The sequence below is a fragment of the Neoarius graeffei genome, chromosome 18 (genome assembly GCF_027579695.1).
Source record: "Neoarius graeffei isolate fNeoGra1 chromosome 18, fNeoGra1.pri, whole genome shotgun sequence".
Lineage (NCBI taxonomy): Eukaryota > Metazoa > Chordata > Actinopteri > Siluriformes > Ariidae > Neoarius > Neoarius graeffei.
The window spans coordinates 26,037,784-26,055,245 of NC_083586.1; the positions used below are offsets into that span (position 1 = coordinate 26,037,784).

At 42.7% G+C, this 17,462-nt stretch overlaps 2 protein-coding genes across 2 annotated transcripts in view; both read left to right on the top strand.

Annotated features, from left to right (window-relative positions):
• LOC132866049 (uncharacterized) overlaps positions 1-6,624 on the top strand; it is a 48,781-nt gene extending 42,157 nt beyond the window's left edge. Inside the window, exon 9 of the mRNA XM_060898609.1 lies at positions 4,078-6,624. Within this exon, the coding sequence (XP_060754592.1) occupies positions 4,078-6,624 (2,547 nt within the window). The remainder of the gene's footprint in view (positions 1-4,077) is intronic.
• Positions 6,625-6,640: 16 nt separating this feature from the next.
• knl1 (kinetochore scaffold 1) overlaps positions 6,641-17,462 on the top strand; it is a 47,855-nt gene continuing 37,033 nt past the window's right edge. The window contains exons 1-5 of the mRNA XM_060898610.1: positions 6,641-7,783; positions 7,945-8,059; positions 8,169-8,236; positions 17,094-17,192; positions 17,268-17,383. Of these exons, the coding sequence (XP_060754593.1) occupies positions 6,641-7,783; positions 7,945-8,059; positions 8,169-8,236; positions 17,094-17,192; positions 17,268-17,383 (1,541 nt within the window). The remainder of the gene's footprint in view (positions 7,784-7,944; positions 8,060-8,168; positions 8,237-17,093; positions 17,193-17,267; positions 17,384-17,462) is intronic.

The window sequence follows — 17,462 nt, forward strand, 5'->3', positions numbered from 1 at the left end:
GAGAACCAGTTTGCTTTTCCATCGCTCGCGGTGCTAAGGGAAGCCACGTCATTGTATACGTCAGTTATGTCGCGACGTTTGCATAAACCTTGGCGCGAATATCGAAGCAAAAGCAACACGGAAGAAGCAGCAGCAACAACAGCAATAATAATAATAATAATGGATGACTTCGCGTTTGTACAGCTGCTGCTTCTCGTCGCTTAAAAATGGCGATCTTTCGCGGTCTTATTATTGTTGTTGGTCTTAACAGCTCCGCCCCCCCGCTGACATAAGCGGTTCTTTCCTCTGGCCCAGCAGAGAGTTGGTGCTAGCCTGGAACCGGTTTTTCTGGCCCCAGAGCCAGTTCTTTGTCAGTGGAAACAGAAAACCCGGTTCCAAACTAAGCACTGGCCCCGAACCAGCCCTGGAACTGCTTTGGTGGAAAAGGGGCAGGACATAACGAGATCAGGAAATAAACAGCACATTTTAGCAACGTGCCCAGATATGCTGTCTGATTCCATGAATGGAAGTCTTGCCTCACCACTATCAAAATGATCAAGAGTGATACCCCCATTACCAAAATGTCTTTGTCAAAAAGAAGAAACGTTGACGTAGAGTGCAGAGTTTTCCAGGAGAAATGGACAGAGTATTATTTATTCACAGAGGTGAATACAAAACTAGTGCACTTGGCATGTAATCAACAGGTTGCGGTGCTCAAAGAATATAATATTCGGCGCCTCTGAGACTCATCATAAAGAAAAATTTCACAATTTGTATGGACAATTAAGAAAAGAGAAGATAAACAAATTGTTAGCTGGTCTGAAGAAACAGCAGTCTGCATTTACTCGCAGTGATGGAGCAGTGGAAGCGAGCTACCTTATTGCAAACGAGTCGGTGCAAGCATCCAAGCCATTTTCTGATGGTGAACTTGTGGAAAAAATGCATGCTGACGGCTGCAGAAGTCGTGCGCCCTGAAAAGCAATCTGCCTTTGCCAACATTAGTGTGGGGAGTTGGTTCAGGTTGTCAGATGTAAAAATGTATTCACTCAACTGTATAAAAATAAACCAGTTGTTTGAGAGTGAAATGCATTTTATTTCAAATCCATCGGCCTCTCTGTGAATAAACGTGTAATAATCTAGATCCCTTGTGATCAGTGATTATGTCGGCTACAAATGTAGCATAAAGCGTAGCCTACTGAAAAAACAATGCTAAATATTCGGAGTTGACAAAGGTTATTTTGCAATTATTTTACTGGTCCGGCCCACTTGAGATCAGATGGGCTGTACGTGGCCCCTGAACCAAAATGAGTTTGACACCCCTGCTCTAATCTATAGAGGGCTACCGCATGACGTCACCGCGCCGCGAGATTTTGTTATGCACCATATTGGAAGACCAAGTACATGCACTCACAATATAAAACCAAGTATGAGTGAGAGTAAAATGACACGATGGCTGATAATTCTGGTTATGTGAGTACATTACCAGCTGCAGAAAGGGCACGGTATGTGGAGAAACTGGCTGTGATTGATGGGTTTGACCCATATGATAAGACTCGCGGCAAGGGAGAATGGAAACATAAGGAGGACCGGACACCAATTCTGCCATCTGTTTGCTACCCAGACATTGTAAACTATTTGTTGTTTACACCCAGTGCCTACACTCAGTGTTCGAACTATGCCGATATTTTCGGGGGGTCCTTTTTTTTCCCTGGGGGGGGTGCTTGCGCTTGTCTCGGAGCGCGGATCTCCAAACACATGAGAAGCCTATCTTACGCACATATCACGCGGACTCCACACACGCATCGCGTCTGAAGTCATAACTCATCAGGGGAAATCGTGTCCGCGTTGGCATGTTCAAAAAACAACCTCGCGTTCAACAATACCACACGCAAGAAAAAAAAAAACAGTCAGGCTACTCGACAACCAACCTGGCAGCAGCAGTCGTTGTCATATCGGTTTATTTTATCTTTGATGTAAACACAACACTTCGGATATGCAAATGCTTCCCGTTACACACGATTGCTATGTCAATAAACATCATTTTGCCAATATTTTAGAGACCCCCCAACATTTCCCAAATCATGTTTTCAGGGGATCTCATGTCTGTTTCAGGGGATCTCGGATCCCCCGAGTACCCCCGTAGTTCGAACACTGCCTACACTGCTGATGACTTGAAAGCCTACAAAGGGCTACAGGCTTACAATTATGTTGTTAGTGGCTTGGTTCGTGATATTACAGCTGTTGTTAAGAATAACCTACACATAGTTATGGCCAAGGTAATCTTGTTGATATTTATCTTTTAATAATATATCTTTTCAGTTGAAAAATTAATACTTTTTGTTACTATTAAGGTATCCATAATTTAGGTTAATTTATCCAAATTATACATATGTATTTATGATATATGCCTACACAACAACTATGCTTTATTTATATAATAGGAGGGAGAGCAAGCCCCAAACCATCCTAAATTATTATCATTATTATTATGGGGGGCGCTAGTGAGCTGGCAATGGAGTAAGACCTGTTGTGTTGAGTTCTTGCCTAACTTTTCAAAAAATATTATTTTAAAGTGCACTTTCTGTAGTTTTGTCTCAAATCTCATTAATTACCGCAACCGAAACACCCTGGAGCAGAGTTAAACTGTCCGCATTACTTCAATGGCGACCAAGCTCCGTAAATATAAATACTGCAGCCCTACAAGCGCTGGGCCCGAAATCACCGCGGCTCGAGGTGATGTCAGCGGTGAGAGGATAAGCGCGTCACAGCCGGAGTCAGAAATGGATCCCGAGGGCCTGAAAGCGGATATCATCTCCTCACTGAAGGCAGATATCTCCGTTATTATTAGAACCGAGCTAAAGAATGCATTCACTGATGAATTCAACCTCGTTAAAAACGAGCTGAAAGAAGTCAAGTCTGAAATTGCTAACAGCACTGCAGCCATCCGCTCCGACATGGACAACATGAAGGCCGCCGTCAGCGACATGGAGGGAGGTTTGTCAACTTGGTCGGGTGAGGTTACCACGCTACAGGCGACGGTTGCTGAGCTTAAAACAGAGTTGGCTAATCTGAGGGAGAAGACAGAGGACATGGAGGGGCGAATGAGACGATGCAATGTTCGTATAGTGGGAGTTGCGGAGGAGCCTGGCCCATGCTCCACTGCTTCAGTCTCTAAACTACTAAAGGAAGTTCTGTATTTGGATAAGGATATTCTGGTTGATCGTTCTCACAGAGGACTTGCACCGAGAAAGCCCAATGGAAAACCCCGGGTGATTGTTGCCAAGTTGCATTACTATCAGGACTGCATCGATGTACTGCGCCGAGCCAGAGAGGAAGGCCCACTCCGGTACAAGGGAGACCCAGTGGCTATATTTCCAGACTACACCGCGAGTGTCGCTAAGGCCCGGGCCGCTTTCAACAACGTCAGGAACCTTCTCCGAGGTTGACAAGGGATCCGCTATGGGATTATGTTCCCAGCTCGACTCCGCATCTCCTATTATTATTATTATTATTATTATTATTATTATTAAATTGTAGAGGTCTGGGAGGCTTGCTCCTCATACAGTTATCAACTTGGGGCCAATTTAGCATGTTTTAAATCTGAATTTCTTGCGTTTGCTTACCTCAAAGGTGTCTGCAGATCATGCACAGACTTATCCATTATATCCACAGTTTCTTGCCAAGTCTCACACAGGTTTCTTTCAAGTCTACTGTTGGGCCAATAAATCATAAATAAAACAGCTCAGATTTGTTTGTTTAAGTCGTTTGCCACTCCACTTTATTCTCGTGGGTTCACATACCGCTGCCGTTATTTCCCCCAGTCACGAGTTTGTTGGTCTTCCAAAATGGTGCAGGGTCTGTTTACTTCCGGTTTCGGGTGACGTCAGTGAAAGGGGTCTATAGGGGAGTGAGTTTCCTACCCAGACAGCCGACCATGGATGTCACGGACGGTATTCAAACTTGAAATCTGCCAACAATAGCTTGAATACTTCTCTTTTGCACTATTTGACAGCAATGATGAATAGAAACAAAAATCAATGATGTTTGTTCCTTTTATTAATATAACTTTTTCTCCTTCTATCTTTATCTGTATAATAGGAGAATTTCTTCCCTGAACCAACTTTGCCAGTTGACTGTGGGGACAGAACTCTGTTACTTGGGGAGAACACTGGGTACATGGACATGACTTGCAGTCAAACAATTGCAATTGAAACAGAGGATGTGTTTAATCCAGAATATAACTTGAACATGTACAATGTTGGTGAACCTCACAAGCTCAAGAGTCAGAATGGTATGCCCTGTAAAACCTTTGGCACCATGGAAAAAGATGTGATGCATTCAGAATTTAATGACTTTCTTTCTCGTTTATCAAAGACAAGTTCTGAAAATGTTTCACCTTTGCTTCCAAATTCTTTGGAAAATATAAGTAACGCAAAAACGGACAAGGAGAACGTTCTACCGACTTGTTTGAATGAGCTTGCACTTCCTAAGAGGGGTTGCATGGACATGACCACTAGTCACACTGTCGTCATTGAAGAGGCTTTTCAGCGTTTTCCTTATTCTGCAGGTGGAAATTGTAGAACCAAAAATACAGAGTCCTCTTCAAATGATTTAGATGACATGGAGCTCACTTGTAGTCAAACTGCCACCATCAACTTGAAATGCATGGAAAATGTAAATCGCAGTATGTCCTATGTGCAGCCAAAGAAATGCAAGTTTGTCCGTACTGACCCCATTGAAATGATGACGGACGTTTTGGATGTATATGTTCAAGAGCCGTTATCTGAACAAAACCGAGCTGATCACCTTCAGAGTATCGCCTCGTTTGCGCCAGTGGCGGATTCTGATGATATGGAAGTAACACGATCACAAACTGTTGTCCTTGAGACCAAATATGGGGGAGAACCTTTTTCCAGAAGTCGTGTTTTATCTCTTGTATCTTCCATTACTGGCGAGTCTAACAGAATAATGATGAATACAACACAGACAGGAAATATAACTTCAGGTGCCCTTGCAGCCACCGAAACTGGAGAGTGTAAAAGAAACACGACTCTGGCGACACAAACTGTGTTTCATAATGATCAGAGCGACTTTATGGAATTGACTTGCCAAGCATCAACTGGGGCTTTGTCTCCTAATCTAGATGACTCGATGTTAACGGGATGCGGTAATCTGGCCGCAGACTTGAAACCTATTTCAACAACAAATGTAATGTCAAAACCACAAGCATCTTTCATGCTACCACCATCAGTCTCTCCAGAAGTCAAAAGGGCTCATCGGTTTAAAAGTGAAAGTTCAGTCTCTCACATGGTGGTTGATATGGAAATGACACAGTGTCACACAGTAGGTGGTGATCTGGAAAAAACGTGTCCTACAGTGTGTGATGATATGGAAATGACCCAATGTCAGACAGTTGTCCTTGAGGCCAAAAGCTGTGATGGCTACAAATCGCTTGCGTCAACATCTTTTGGAACTAAAGGTATGACCCATGAACACACTGCATCTTCTAAGAGAACGAAGCCTGAGAACTGTGTAGAACCTACAGCACAGAAGCTTCTTCTCCAGGATCTGTCTGACTGCATGGAAATGCATCAGAGCACTGCTTCTGACATGTCTGTTGTACATGATATGGAACTGACCGGATGCAAGACTATTACCATTGACACAAAAACCGCCTTGGTAACACATCCTTCAATCGTGGCACCAAGCACACAAGGTGTGTCGTCATCTAGACCTGCCGTAGACGAAATGAAGAGGTCTGGAGCAATCCTTGAACAACTTGGAACAGTTCTTGCCTCACAAGCTGTAGAGTGCAAATCTTCAACTTCACTAATGGATTTGGATACTGGAAATCTTGTCGATGGCCACAAAATGGCTGAGTTGGCCAGACATCAGATAGCTGAAACAAAAACTTCAGGTGCCCTTGCAGCCACCGAAACTGGAGAGTGTAAAAGAAACACGACTCTGGCGACACATACTGTGTTTCATAATGATCAGAGCGACTTTATGGAATTGACATGCCAAGCATCAACTGGGGCTTTGTCTCCTAATCTAGATGACTCGATGTTAACGGGATGCGGTAATCTGGCCGCAGACTTGAAACCTATTTCAACAACAAATGTAAAGTCAAAACCACAAGCATCTTTCATGCTACCACCATCAGTCTCTCCAAAAGTCAAAAGGACTCATCGGTTTAAAAGTGAAAGTTCAGTCTCTCACATGGTGGTCGATATGGAAATGACACAGTGTCACACAGTAGGTGGTGATCTGGAAAAAACATGTCCTACAGTGTGTGATGATATGGAAATGACCCAATGTCAGACAGTTGTCCTTGAGACCAAAAGCTGTGATGGCTACAAATCGCTTGCATCAACATCTTTTAGAACTAAAGGTATGACCCATGAACACACTGCATCTTCTAAGAGAACGAAGCCTGAGAACTGTGTAGAACCTACAGCACAGAAGCTTCTTCTCCAGGATCTGTCTGACTGCATGGAAATGCATCAGAGCACTGCTTCTGACATGTCTGTTGTACATGATATGGAACTGACCGGATGCAAGACTATTACCATTGACACAAAAACCGCCTTGGTAACAAGTCCTTCAATCGTGGCACCCAAGCACACAAGGTGTGTCGTCATCTAGACCTGCCGTAGACGAAATGAAGAGGTCTGGAGCAATCCTTGAACAACTTGGAACAGTTCTTGCCTCACAAGCTGTAGAGTGCAAATCTTCAACTTCATTAATGGATTTGGATACTGGAAATCTTGTCGACGGCCACAAAATGGCTGAGTTAGCCAGACATCAGATAGCTGAAACAAAAACTGACCACAAAAGCTGTACACCTTCAAGTTCTAACAATATGAATGAATACACGTCACTTAATTTAACTGTTAAAAATGTAGACTCCTCAGAGGAGGACTGCAATATGGAAATTACTAGAGCTTTTACAGTGCCCTTAGAGGGTCAGTGCTGTATTGCATTTAGTCAGGAAGAAATGACCAGAGAAATTGTGGCGACCACACCTGTAACCACCGAGCAAAAGATATTTCAAGAAATGGACCATACATTGCCAGTAAACAATAAAACTGGGTCATCTGCCAAAGAAGATAACGACCCATCTCTATTTGAGTCTGATACCGATGCTTTGAAAAAGGATCGTTCAAGCTCTGTTAAGTCTAGACGAAGGAGTCTAGCTGATCTACAAGTGAAACTTCAAAGTATTTCACAGCATATTAACGACCCGGATGGATTGTTGGCCGGAAGTGTTACAGCACCACTCGTTAGCTTCACAGTGGCGTCTCCAATTGAAAGCCCTTCAGAAAGACATGGATCTTTACAGCCTTTCAAAGAAACTCAGCCCCTTGAAGAAAAAATTAACTTGGCTCATAAAGAGGGCGCCACGCCATTCAACCTCAAGAATTCTCTGATGGCAAGACTGTCAGTTGGTGGTATCGTGCCAAAATTTCCTCCACGGACCAGATCAAGTCCAAACCAGACAGAGCCCAAAAGCCCTAATGACCTTCAGGGTCCTCAACTGCAAACGTGTTTCAGTGTTGATGTACAAAATGTCAGGTATGAAACCGATCTCTTTGATGAAGTGCTGCCTGATGAAGATTTGTCAGGTACTTTAGTCAGCTATTTGAGCAAAAGCAAAGAACAAGAAGTCACAGGGGTTCATTTGAATGACGATGCTATTGAATATGATCGCATGGAGTCGGTCATGGCTGTAAACCAGTCTGAGAAAATGCCACCTGAAGTAAAAGATGCAGCCGTGGACACCAAAGACACGAACGAAAAACCGGTAAGATGACTTTACGCAATTTCCTACATTTATTTACAGGTTAAATATTATCCATTTACTTTCTATAGCATTTTCTATTTAGAATATATATTTTTTAAATTTAATATTCATTTGCTTGCTTATTTTTTTTTTCTTCTTACTGCCATGTTTACTGTGTGCAGTGGGACAGTAATTATGCAGCTCAGAATGCCCCGACTCATGTGGTAAAGGTAATAGATAACGCCAACTCCAGCAGCAATTCCACCCTGACGAAATGTGACGGAATCTCTGAATTAAGTGAGTTTTAACTATAGCGTCTTTTTTGATCTAATGGCACGGTAGTATTCATTTCAAAGTTACTGTCAATATTTATAACTAAAACCTCAATGTTTCCACTGTTTAAAAGCCCTCAGAAACTCTCAGCTTGATTCCCAGATTGAAGGCACAATGGATCATGAGTTTGATTTCTATAAGGTAACCATAATTGTTTGTATTTAAAGGTGCTGACTGCAAAGTTGAATTCTGGACAAAATGTTCTGTGGCTGTTGGAGTTTCGAGATGTTTCACTGCTGCACACGCTGTGTACCCGATGTGTCACTGTTTTGCTGAGATAAAATGCGTCCTGCATCTTATGATTCTGAAAATTGCCCAAGCAAGCACCAATATCACGTGACCACCCTGGGGCGTGTTTGACCTACTTTTAACCAAAACGTAGCAGACTCTTCTCTCCCGCCAGCTAAAAGCCAGCGGAAAAGAAAAGGAAAGCCTGCCTAGTGAGTGCAATTGCAAGATGGAGCAAGGTTAGATGACGTGTCATTTTTCTGGACAAATAACTAAATCATTCTAGCTAGTGCTTCGCTGTCTTGGCCTTAGAATGCATGGGCTGAACTCCACGGTAGTGAGTATGGAGTTATAGGGGCCTTTTACTGCAGATTTGTTTATCCGGCCAAGCTTTGGGTTTGACAACGACCGCCACGAGTGTACATGAGTGATTTTATAAGCTCAGTTCACTACATCTACAAATAAACTTGTAGAAGTTACCTCTAAAAGAACAATGCCAAAGACCTGTAGTGCTTTTGGATGTAATAACAGATGTGGAGATAAGCCTGGTTTAACTTTTCACCACTTCCCAGCAAACGCAGAAAGATGAGAAAAATGGTGAGCTGCAGTTAAATGGGAAGACTGGATGATAAAGGCGTGTGTGTGTAACATTTTATATCGGGTTAGTGTGAAAGCTCTGTGCAGCGTTAAAATATATATCTGGTTGTGGGCTTTGGATGCGACATTTTATATTAGACCTAATGCTTGGCTCGACAAGCAGCATGTTTGTCCTGATGACGTAAACTCTGCTAAACACCATAAAATATGCTAGGGCATTGACGAATACTGAATTTTAGTATTCTTCGAATACTTCCCAAAAGTCGACTAATAGTCGAATATTCGCCGTTTTTTTTTGTTTTTTTTTTAAATCCATGCGGCACTGCTGCTGCCAGACTTGGCTCTGACGCGTCTCGCCTCGTATGCGTAGCAATGCGACTATGTCAGAACCATTAACCCTCTTCTGAGTTTGCCTCTGTTAATGACCATGAAAACACAATGTAGGCCTAATTAAGATCAACATTGCATGTAAATTGTGAAACTAATCAAGCTATTAAACATAAAAATGTCCACAGGTTATATAAAGTTTATGATGTTTATTGAATAGCACGTTATCCAAATTGTTATTCAGAGTCAACAGAAAAAGGCTTTAATGCCACATTTTTATCAAAATTGTAATTTTTGTTCAGAACAAACAGAAAATATAGGCCTTAATAATCCATCACATTTTATCCAAATCTTAATTGTTATTCAGAATTAACGAAAAATATAGGCTTTAAATGTCTTAAACAAAACTCAGCCTAGCCTACTCACCACAGTGCAGCGTAACGAAAAGTGCAAAAAAGCTGTAATCCACAGTAATGTAATCCAATTAACAGTTAGCCTGCTCGCTCTCGTCAAAGTCCTCCTCTTTAATAATCTTGCGCTCCTGGTTTGCGTTCAAGAAAACAAGGGCATCCACATGAGCTGGCTGCAAACTTGCTCTCTGACGGGTAATCGTGTTCCCAGCCAGGGAGAAAACGCGCTCACTCGGGGTGCTTGTAGCGGGGACAGCCAGGTAGATTCTGGCCAACTTCGCCAGGCGGGGGAACTGCTTCTCCTTGCGGGCCCACCACTCCAGGGGGTTGCTCGTGCCTTGAAAAAATTGATGATGTCCTTAACCTCCTAATACCCAAGCTGTTTTTTTTACATGCATTTTTTATTTCTTTTTGCTATTTGGGCTTATTAGAACCTGATTAGAATAAAAACTAAGCATCATCTTTGATAAGATGTACTTTTTGAGAAAAAGTATGTCCACATATGTGGATTCTTGTTCTGAATTTCTAAAAAGTGCTGTCCACGTATGTGACCGCTAGGCCCTAGGAGGTTAAAGCCATTTCCAGACACCGCAGCAAGCGGTCGCATATCCTTCACGATGAAATTCACTAACAGACTGGTTATTTTCCTTTTTCTTTGGTCAGATATCTGACGTGTGGAGAAGTCTCTCATTGTTGTCTGTTGGTGCTTCTCTCCGCTAACTTCGCCGCTGCTGTAGCTAGCTCCAGCCGAGTGTAGCTTCAAATGGTTATACATTGTAGTTGTACTGCCATGGTACTTTAGGGTAGCTTTGCATATATTGCAGTTGACGGTTTTGTCTGTTTTTGTGAAGTATTTCCAGACTGTAGATACATGAAGGCGGGTATCGCGAGCAGCTTCAGCCATTGCTCCTTTCTCTCTTTCTCGTCTTGCTTGGCGCCCCTTGCGTCGCTGTGTGGACGTCAGGTGCGCACACACCCCACCCCCCAACACTGCATGTCTGTGGTAGATCATTAAGATGCCCTTTCACCGTTTTACAAGAGCACCGGTCTACTGAAAAAAAACGAAAAAAACAAAACAAAAACAAGAAAAAGACGAATAGTCGACTATCACGCACAGCGTCGAATAGTGGTTTTGGTGGTCGAATATTCGACTATTCCGATATTTGGTGAAACCCCTAAAATATGCTAGATCTAGGCCCTGGCTTGTTTATTACTAGTAAAAGTCCACATTTGAACTTACCTTTGTCATAATAAGGTATTTTTCTTTATCGGGAATTTCCCACAACATTCCGGCATGCACGAAAACCTTCCTTGAAATGCGAGTAGGCATCTGTACTTTTGTATGCCTTTAGCATCTCCGGTGTATTTAGAAGTCCCAAATACTAAATAGTTCAGGATGTCATAGTATCCCAAATCCGGTAGCCGGTCTGCTGAACACTTTTGAAATGGAATAAATACATTTGTGGGTAAATTAAGAAGGAGACGCCTTTATTTTGTCACATGTACTCAAGCACAGTGAAATTCCTCCTCTGCATTTAAAGGGGAACTGAAGTCATTTTTCAACTTGCTTTATTTCTTAATTAACGTGTTATTCAATGACGTTTTCGGTTTTAGTAACCTTTATATCGTGACTCGTATTGGCAACTAATTGCAATTAAATATTATACTTATCGGCCTATTGGGTTTTTAGCCATGTTGAATTTAGTCCGTTTGTACCACAGCAGGTGTCGCTTATCCGCGCGATCTTCATGAGACTTGTGCGAGACTTCGAAACGTGAAGTGTCAGCCAGGTGTCAGTGCCGCCATTTTGAAAACTGTTTCCCAAACAAAATATTACACAAAAACGAGTTTAAATGACGATTACTTTCTGCTTTTTTTTCAAACTTTCCTGATTGCTATCAAAACAAACACAACCTCCAGCTTGATTACATCAGCATTCGAAAGAGGGCGCGTGCGTCTTTTGCATGGGTTAAAGTTTTCCGTCGTGTGACGGATTTCCGTCAACTGAACTCTCCCAAGGCCAAATGTGAGGTCGGTGCTGATCCGAGGAGAATTAAAATGACGGGTGGTTGGGTAGAGATTGGGTTATAACACTGATGTGTTGCAACACCATCAACTATCAGCAGGGTTTATTTAACTTTTTTGTTTTTGAGCCATGCTTCGTGTCGTTCATTTCCTATGTTTGCTCATGTTTAAACGTTCGCTGTCTACGGTGCGGCATTAAAAAAACATGCGCTGTCAAAATTGGAAAAATACATTCCCATGTGCTTGGCGTGCTTGTGTCTGACCATTTCTGTTTTGTATTAAATTAAATCTTGACAAAATGACTTAGTTCAAACCTGGACATATAGAAATAGAGCATGTAAAAATAAAAAACGAAAAAATAAACCTGGAAAGCCCGCTCCTCTGCTTCAGCCAGACTTGAAGACCCGACGGTGCAATGCTTGCAGACTGTCAGAAGTAATTAGACCTAAATTTATAACTAACAAATCAATTATTATTTTCGTTAGGCCAGTGTGTAAGGTATGTTAGAACCGTGCCTTATAGCCTACGTTATATCACAATTTAAAGGAGGTTTGAGGAGTTGGAGGCTGCGAGCGCAATGATGTTCCGACATGCGCTAAACTTTATTCCCTGAAAATCACACACCAGCGTTCAATGCCCCAAACAGTCAAAATGTCTAGAAGACTACGGTTAAATAATAATCATAGCCTACTAAGTTAAATTACGTCAAAACATCTGTTTCTGGCCTATGAAATGATGGAGGAAAATGAGAACGAACGCAAAGTAGATAGCAGCCAACTTCACGCGATCTTTTAGGGAACTTAACACTCGTGTTGGCCACAATATTTCTCTTAATAAAATCTTGAATTGTTTTTGAAGTCGTATTCAACACAAAGTAAGGTCAAATTATAATTTTAATGTAAGCGAAGATCCAAACTTTTTTCTATATTGACGTCGAGCATAGAGGAGCATGTCATTCTGCTTTCGGTTTCGGCAGCATGGATGCGCTTTACATGAAAGAAGGCACTGATGTGTCTGCCATCGATAAAGGTGTAAAAAAACAAGTGGAGTTGGGCTTGGCTGTACGAAATAGGTGGAAACGGAAAGACATTTAGTTCATGGTGCAAGAAACTAAACATTCCAGGCGCTTGCATTTGTGTGGTTTGCTACAAAAAAATAATATACGGAAGCAATAGAAAGAGAGTGCAATAAATTGAATATATTAATCCATTAACTAATTGATGATAAAGTTATCAGTTCTAAGTTAACCATTCTCAGAATTTCATCGAAATCCACCCATAACCCCCCCCCCCCCCCCCCCCCCCCCCGTAGAATTTCATCGAAATCCACCCATAACACACGCGCGCGCACACACCCGTAAATTTTCAGTCAAATTTTTTTTCCTTTAGGCCCCGTTTACACGAGGACGCTGTCGGGTAAAAACGACTAAATATTTTATCGGAAGTGCCTTTCGTCTACACGGGGACGGCGTTTCCGAGGCTGAAAAACGGATAAAATTGAAAACGCCTTCCAAAGTGGATAAGTTTAAAAACAGCCCCCATTGCGTATCCGTCTAAACTACCCAATACGCGAAACTCTGCTCGGATCTGCTCACGTCGGGTACGCGTTTACGTCATACATGTGTCATATACTGCACATGCCAGCCCGGGAAGTAAGAAAGTAAGTAAAAAAGTAAGAGCATGTCTGATTACATCGATCCAACGGACCTTCAAGCTGCTCTGTGTTTTAATGCAGTAGATGTGTTTTCCTGCTCACCCGCCCAGCTGGAGCGCCTCAGTTTGGTATCGCCAAGTTACACACGCACGCGCGCCGCCTATTCAAGCCGCTCGTGAAACTATAAACCCGAGACTGAAAACAAAACCAGCAGCCGAACGAGTTTATTTTGCTGAGATGGACACTGCCTTTTCTCTTCTTCACCGAAACAAGAGTGAGTGTTACTTAATAAAGGCAGATTAAGAGTTTCGGTTTGCTCCTGCTCCTCCCTCGAGCACTACAGTACCTCAGCCGGACCGGTGTTCTGTAAAGTTATCCTAGCAAGTTCTCATACAGACCGTTTTATTATTTAAAACAAGTCATTACAAATTATTTGACTCGGCCAAAGACTCGACCAATACGCACAAAACATAAAAATCGGCAAATGCGTGAAATTCTCACCGATTTTCTATCAGCCCAGCTGATCGGTGGGACAAAACTACTGTTGAATTTTCCTACCCTCCTGGATTTCGCGCATGCGTAGTAGGCTTGGTAGGATAACTTGACAGAACAGCGGCGCAGATGTGCAGATCAGACAAGACGGAAGACGTTGCGCATGCGTGCAGACATAGCGGAGACATTTATGCGTCACCGTATAGATGCAGATTTCCTCCTTGAAAACGGTCGTGTAGACGCGGAAAAAAGTGAGAACGAAAACGGACTTTTGCGTTTTTGTTTTATACCGTCCCCGTGTAAAGTGGGCAACATTGGCAGATGTCGGTCACTTTGATTTCCGCTGTACGTTTTACTTCCGTCCTACGATGTCTCGCACAGGTCTCAACGAATCTCGTTTACAGCTATTGCTCTGACATACGGGCTGATATATTACAGAGCATATTTCAAACACTCATAGCTTGCTATAGCAGTGACAAAATAGCTATCAAACATGCATTCCGATATTTAATAAAATGAGAAATGGAATTTTGATGATAAAAAAAAAAATTTGCCTTCAGTTCTCCTTTAAACCATCTGAAGCTCTGTAAGTGTGCACACATGGGGGTGGGGGGGGAGCATGAGAGTGAGCGCAGTGAGCAAATTATATGGATCTGTGATGCATGCATGTTTCAGCATTTGGATGTAACCCGATCTGCTGGTATAATCTCAATTTTAAATCGGCACAATGTTTTCCTCGCATCGCCATTTTAGGCCCTGTCCACACGGCAACGGATTCAGGTGAATCTGATAAAACTGTTTATCGTTTCGGCCTGGCGTCCACACGGCACCGGCGTTTTGGGTGCCCCAAAATGAAATCTTTTGACAACGGGTTCCAGAGTGGAAAAATCTGGCAACGGCGCCGTTGCAATGTCGTCTGGATGAGTAGAACGGGTTTGTTTACGATGACGTCACAACCACATGACTGTCAGTGCTTCACGCCGGGTAGAAGTGTAACGAACTCGATGCGAGTTGTCAACAAATCCTATAACTTGGTTCATGAAACGCGCTTACAAAATATTTTCACTGTGAATATTTATTGTGTAATGGTGCAAAGTGAGAGAGAGAGAGAGTGAGAGAGAGAGTGAGAGAATAGCCCTTAGGGCAGAGGCTTTAGTCCAAACACTGCGGAAGTACTGAGTATAACCAAACCGCGCACCACCCGTGCGCTTTCCAAAAACAAAAACAATCCCGCCAGCAAACATAGGGGAAAAAAAAAAAAGGAGCGATCTCACCTCTTCAGATGTTGGTTTAAGTCCGACAATACATTCCTCAAAAAGGGCGTAGAAGAACAAAGTAATCCATCAACGTGTAGCATTCAATTTATTCCGGACCATTAAAGAATTCTGGAGGATCTCAGAATGTTGGCGTACCGGCTTCCATCTACCCCCGTTCATTCCTCTTTCCGCGTCTTTCGTTTTACGCTACTGATTAATAATCAAAACTTTGTGGCTAATGCTACAGAAGAAGGGGTTTATGCGCATGCGTCTACTACTTCTATTGTTCTGGTGTCTCCGATGGGACCGTCTTACAGCGCACGTAGAGGTGTGGCATGTGTATTGCATCGTTTTCAGCAAGTGTTGCGTTGCCATATGAACCTGAAATTTTACTGATCCGTTGCCCATGTGGACGCGATATTTAAAAAAAAAAAAATCTCGTTGCCGTTGTCGTGTGGATGTAGCCTTAGGCCAAGTTTACATTAGACCGTATCTGTCTCGTTTTCTTCGCGGATGCACTGTCCGTTTACATTAAACCGCCGGGAAACGGGAATCCGCCGGCGTCCATGTATTCAATCCAGATCGTGTCCGCTCCGGTGCTGTGTAAACATTGAGATACGCGGATACGCTGTGCTGAGCTCTAGCTGGCGTCGTCATTGGACAACGTCATTGTGACGTCCACCTTCCTGATTCGCTGGCGTTGGTCATGTGACGCGACTGCTGAAAAACGGCGCGGACTTCCGCCTTGTATCACCTTTCATTAAAGAGTATAAAAGTATGAAAATACTGCAAATACTGATGCAAATACTGCCCATTGTGTAGTTATGATTGTCTTTAGGCTTGCCATCCTTCCACTTGCAAGTGGTGAGTGATATGCGCTGGGATCACACACACAGCGGCTCAGTCCCGAATCGTGGCTCGTGCACTTCACTTGCGTGCTCTGTGAGCTGCGCAGGGCCGGAGTGCGCACCCTCCAGAGGGCACTCGCTGTTCAGGGCGGAGTGATTTGGAGCGCAGGATGCCTGCGGAGCCGAGCGTATCCGTGTATTGGCGTTGCTGTGTGCACGCTAATCGTTTTAAAAACGTTAATCTGATGATCCGCTGATACGGTCTAATGTAAACATGGGCTGAGTGTGACGCAGTTCCATAGTTATGCTAATTAGTTAAAGCTCCTCGCATTAAAAAAAAAAAGCTCCTCTCGTTCAGCTGTTTCCATAGGGCCATTCTGTTTACATTAAGAGGTAGGAAAATGGTCCCAAAATGGAGAAAAGTGACCCTCAGCAAGTCACTCCTCTTGTGACCTAGAAAGATCACGTCTCGTCCACGTGATATTCTTCTTGCGAGATGTAGGAAAATGCCATGCGCACTTTTTTAAAAAATTCAAAATGTTTTATTTTTCGATGACTTTGCAGTCAGCACCTTTTTAATTATTCAGTACAATAAGAAGCTTTGTGGGTTGTTTTTTTTTTTTAAATCTGTGCAATTAAAGGTAACTTATCCCTTTTCCACAAATTAACACCCTGAGGACTTAATGAAATATCAATCCTTTGGTCAAAATATCACAAGGATAAAGGACCACAGTGCTCTTTTCTTTCTCACTCACTCACACACCGTCAGCCAAATGGGGTGGCATTTACAAATGCACTTCTCAAGCTATGAGTGGAAATACTCTGAGGGGGCGGAAGATCATTCGAATTGTCATTCTGATGAGCTCCCCTTGTGACCTAGAAAGAGGAGCCAAATCTGAACAGCTTGTTGAGCAAATGTTTTCTGAAATGGGCAACCCAAAAGAAAATGACTGGGTTGTCTTATTTCAGAGTTTGTGGGCTGGTAGGCACTCCAGATACTCAAATATGTGTAAAAGCACTGAAAAAGTAAGGTTTTCATACTCTGTCCCCTCTAAACAATTAAAATATTTAATCCCAGTTTATTCTGTCTGAGCTATAGGAAGTGATGCAGAACCACTGCGTATGATTGCATTTGCTAAACCTGTTTTGTTTTTGTTTTAAGAAACTTGAAGAGGGAAGTCTTACAGTGAACGAGTTACTAACCTACTTTGGTGCCAAATTTGTAATCCATCGATCAAGACCCAGTGCTCTTCCCGACAATGTAAGCTCTTCATATTTCACCAGTGTTTACATATTTTAGCAAAAGAATCACTCCCCTCTCCCCTTTCTGGTACAGTTTAGAGCTGCACAAACTTATACAATGGAGGACTTGCTGAGAGAGAAATACATACACCGTCCTCAGCAAAAAGTCTATGAAACCGATTGCCAAAACCTCTCTGAGATGTCTGAGGGGTATGTAAACACATTGTTTGCTGCTATCAAGTCTATAAAAATAGGGTTATGACTGAAATGTATACTTTTTAATTAAAAA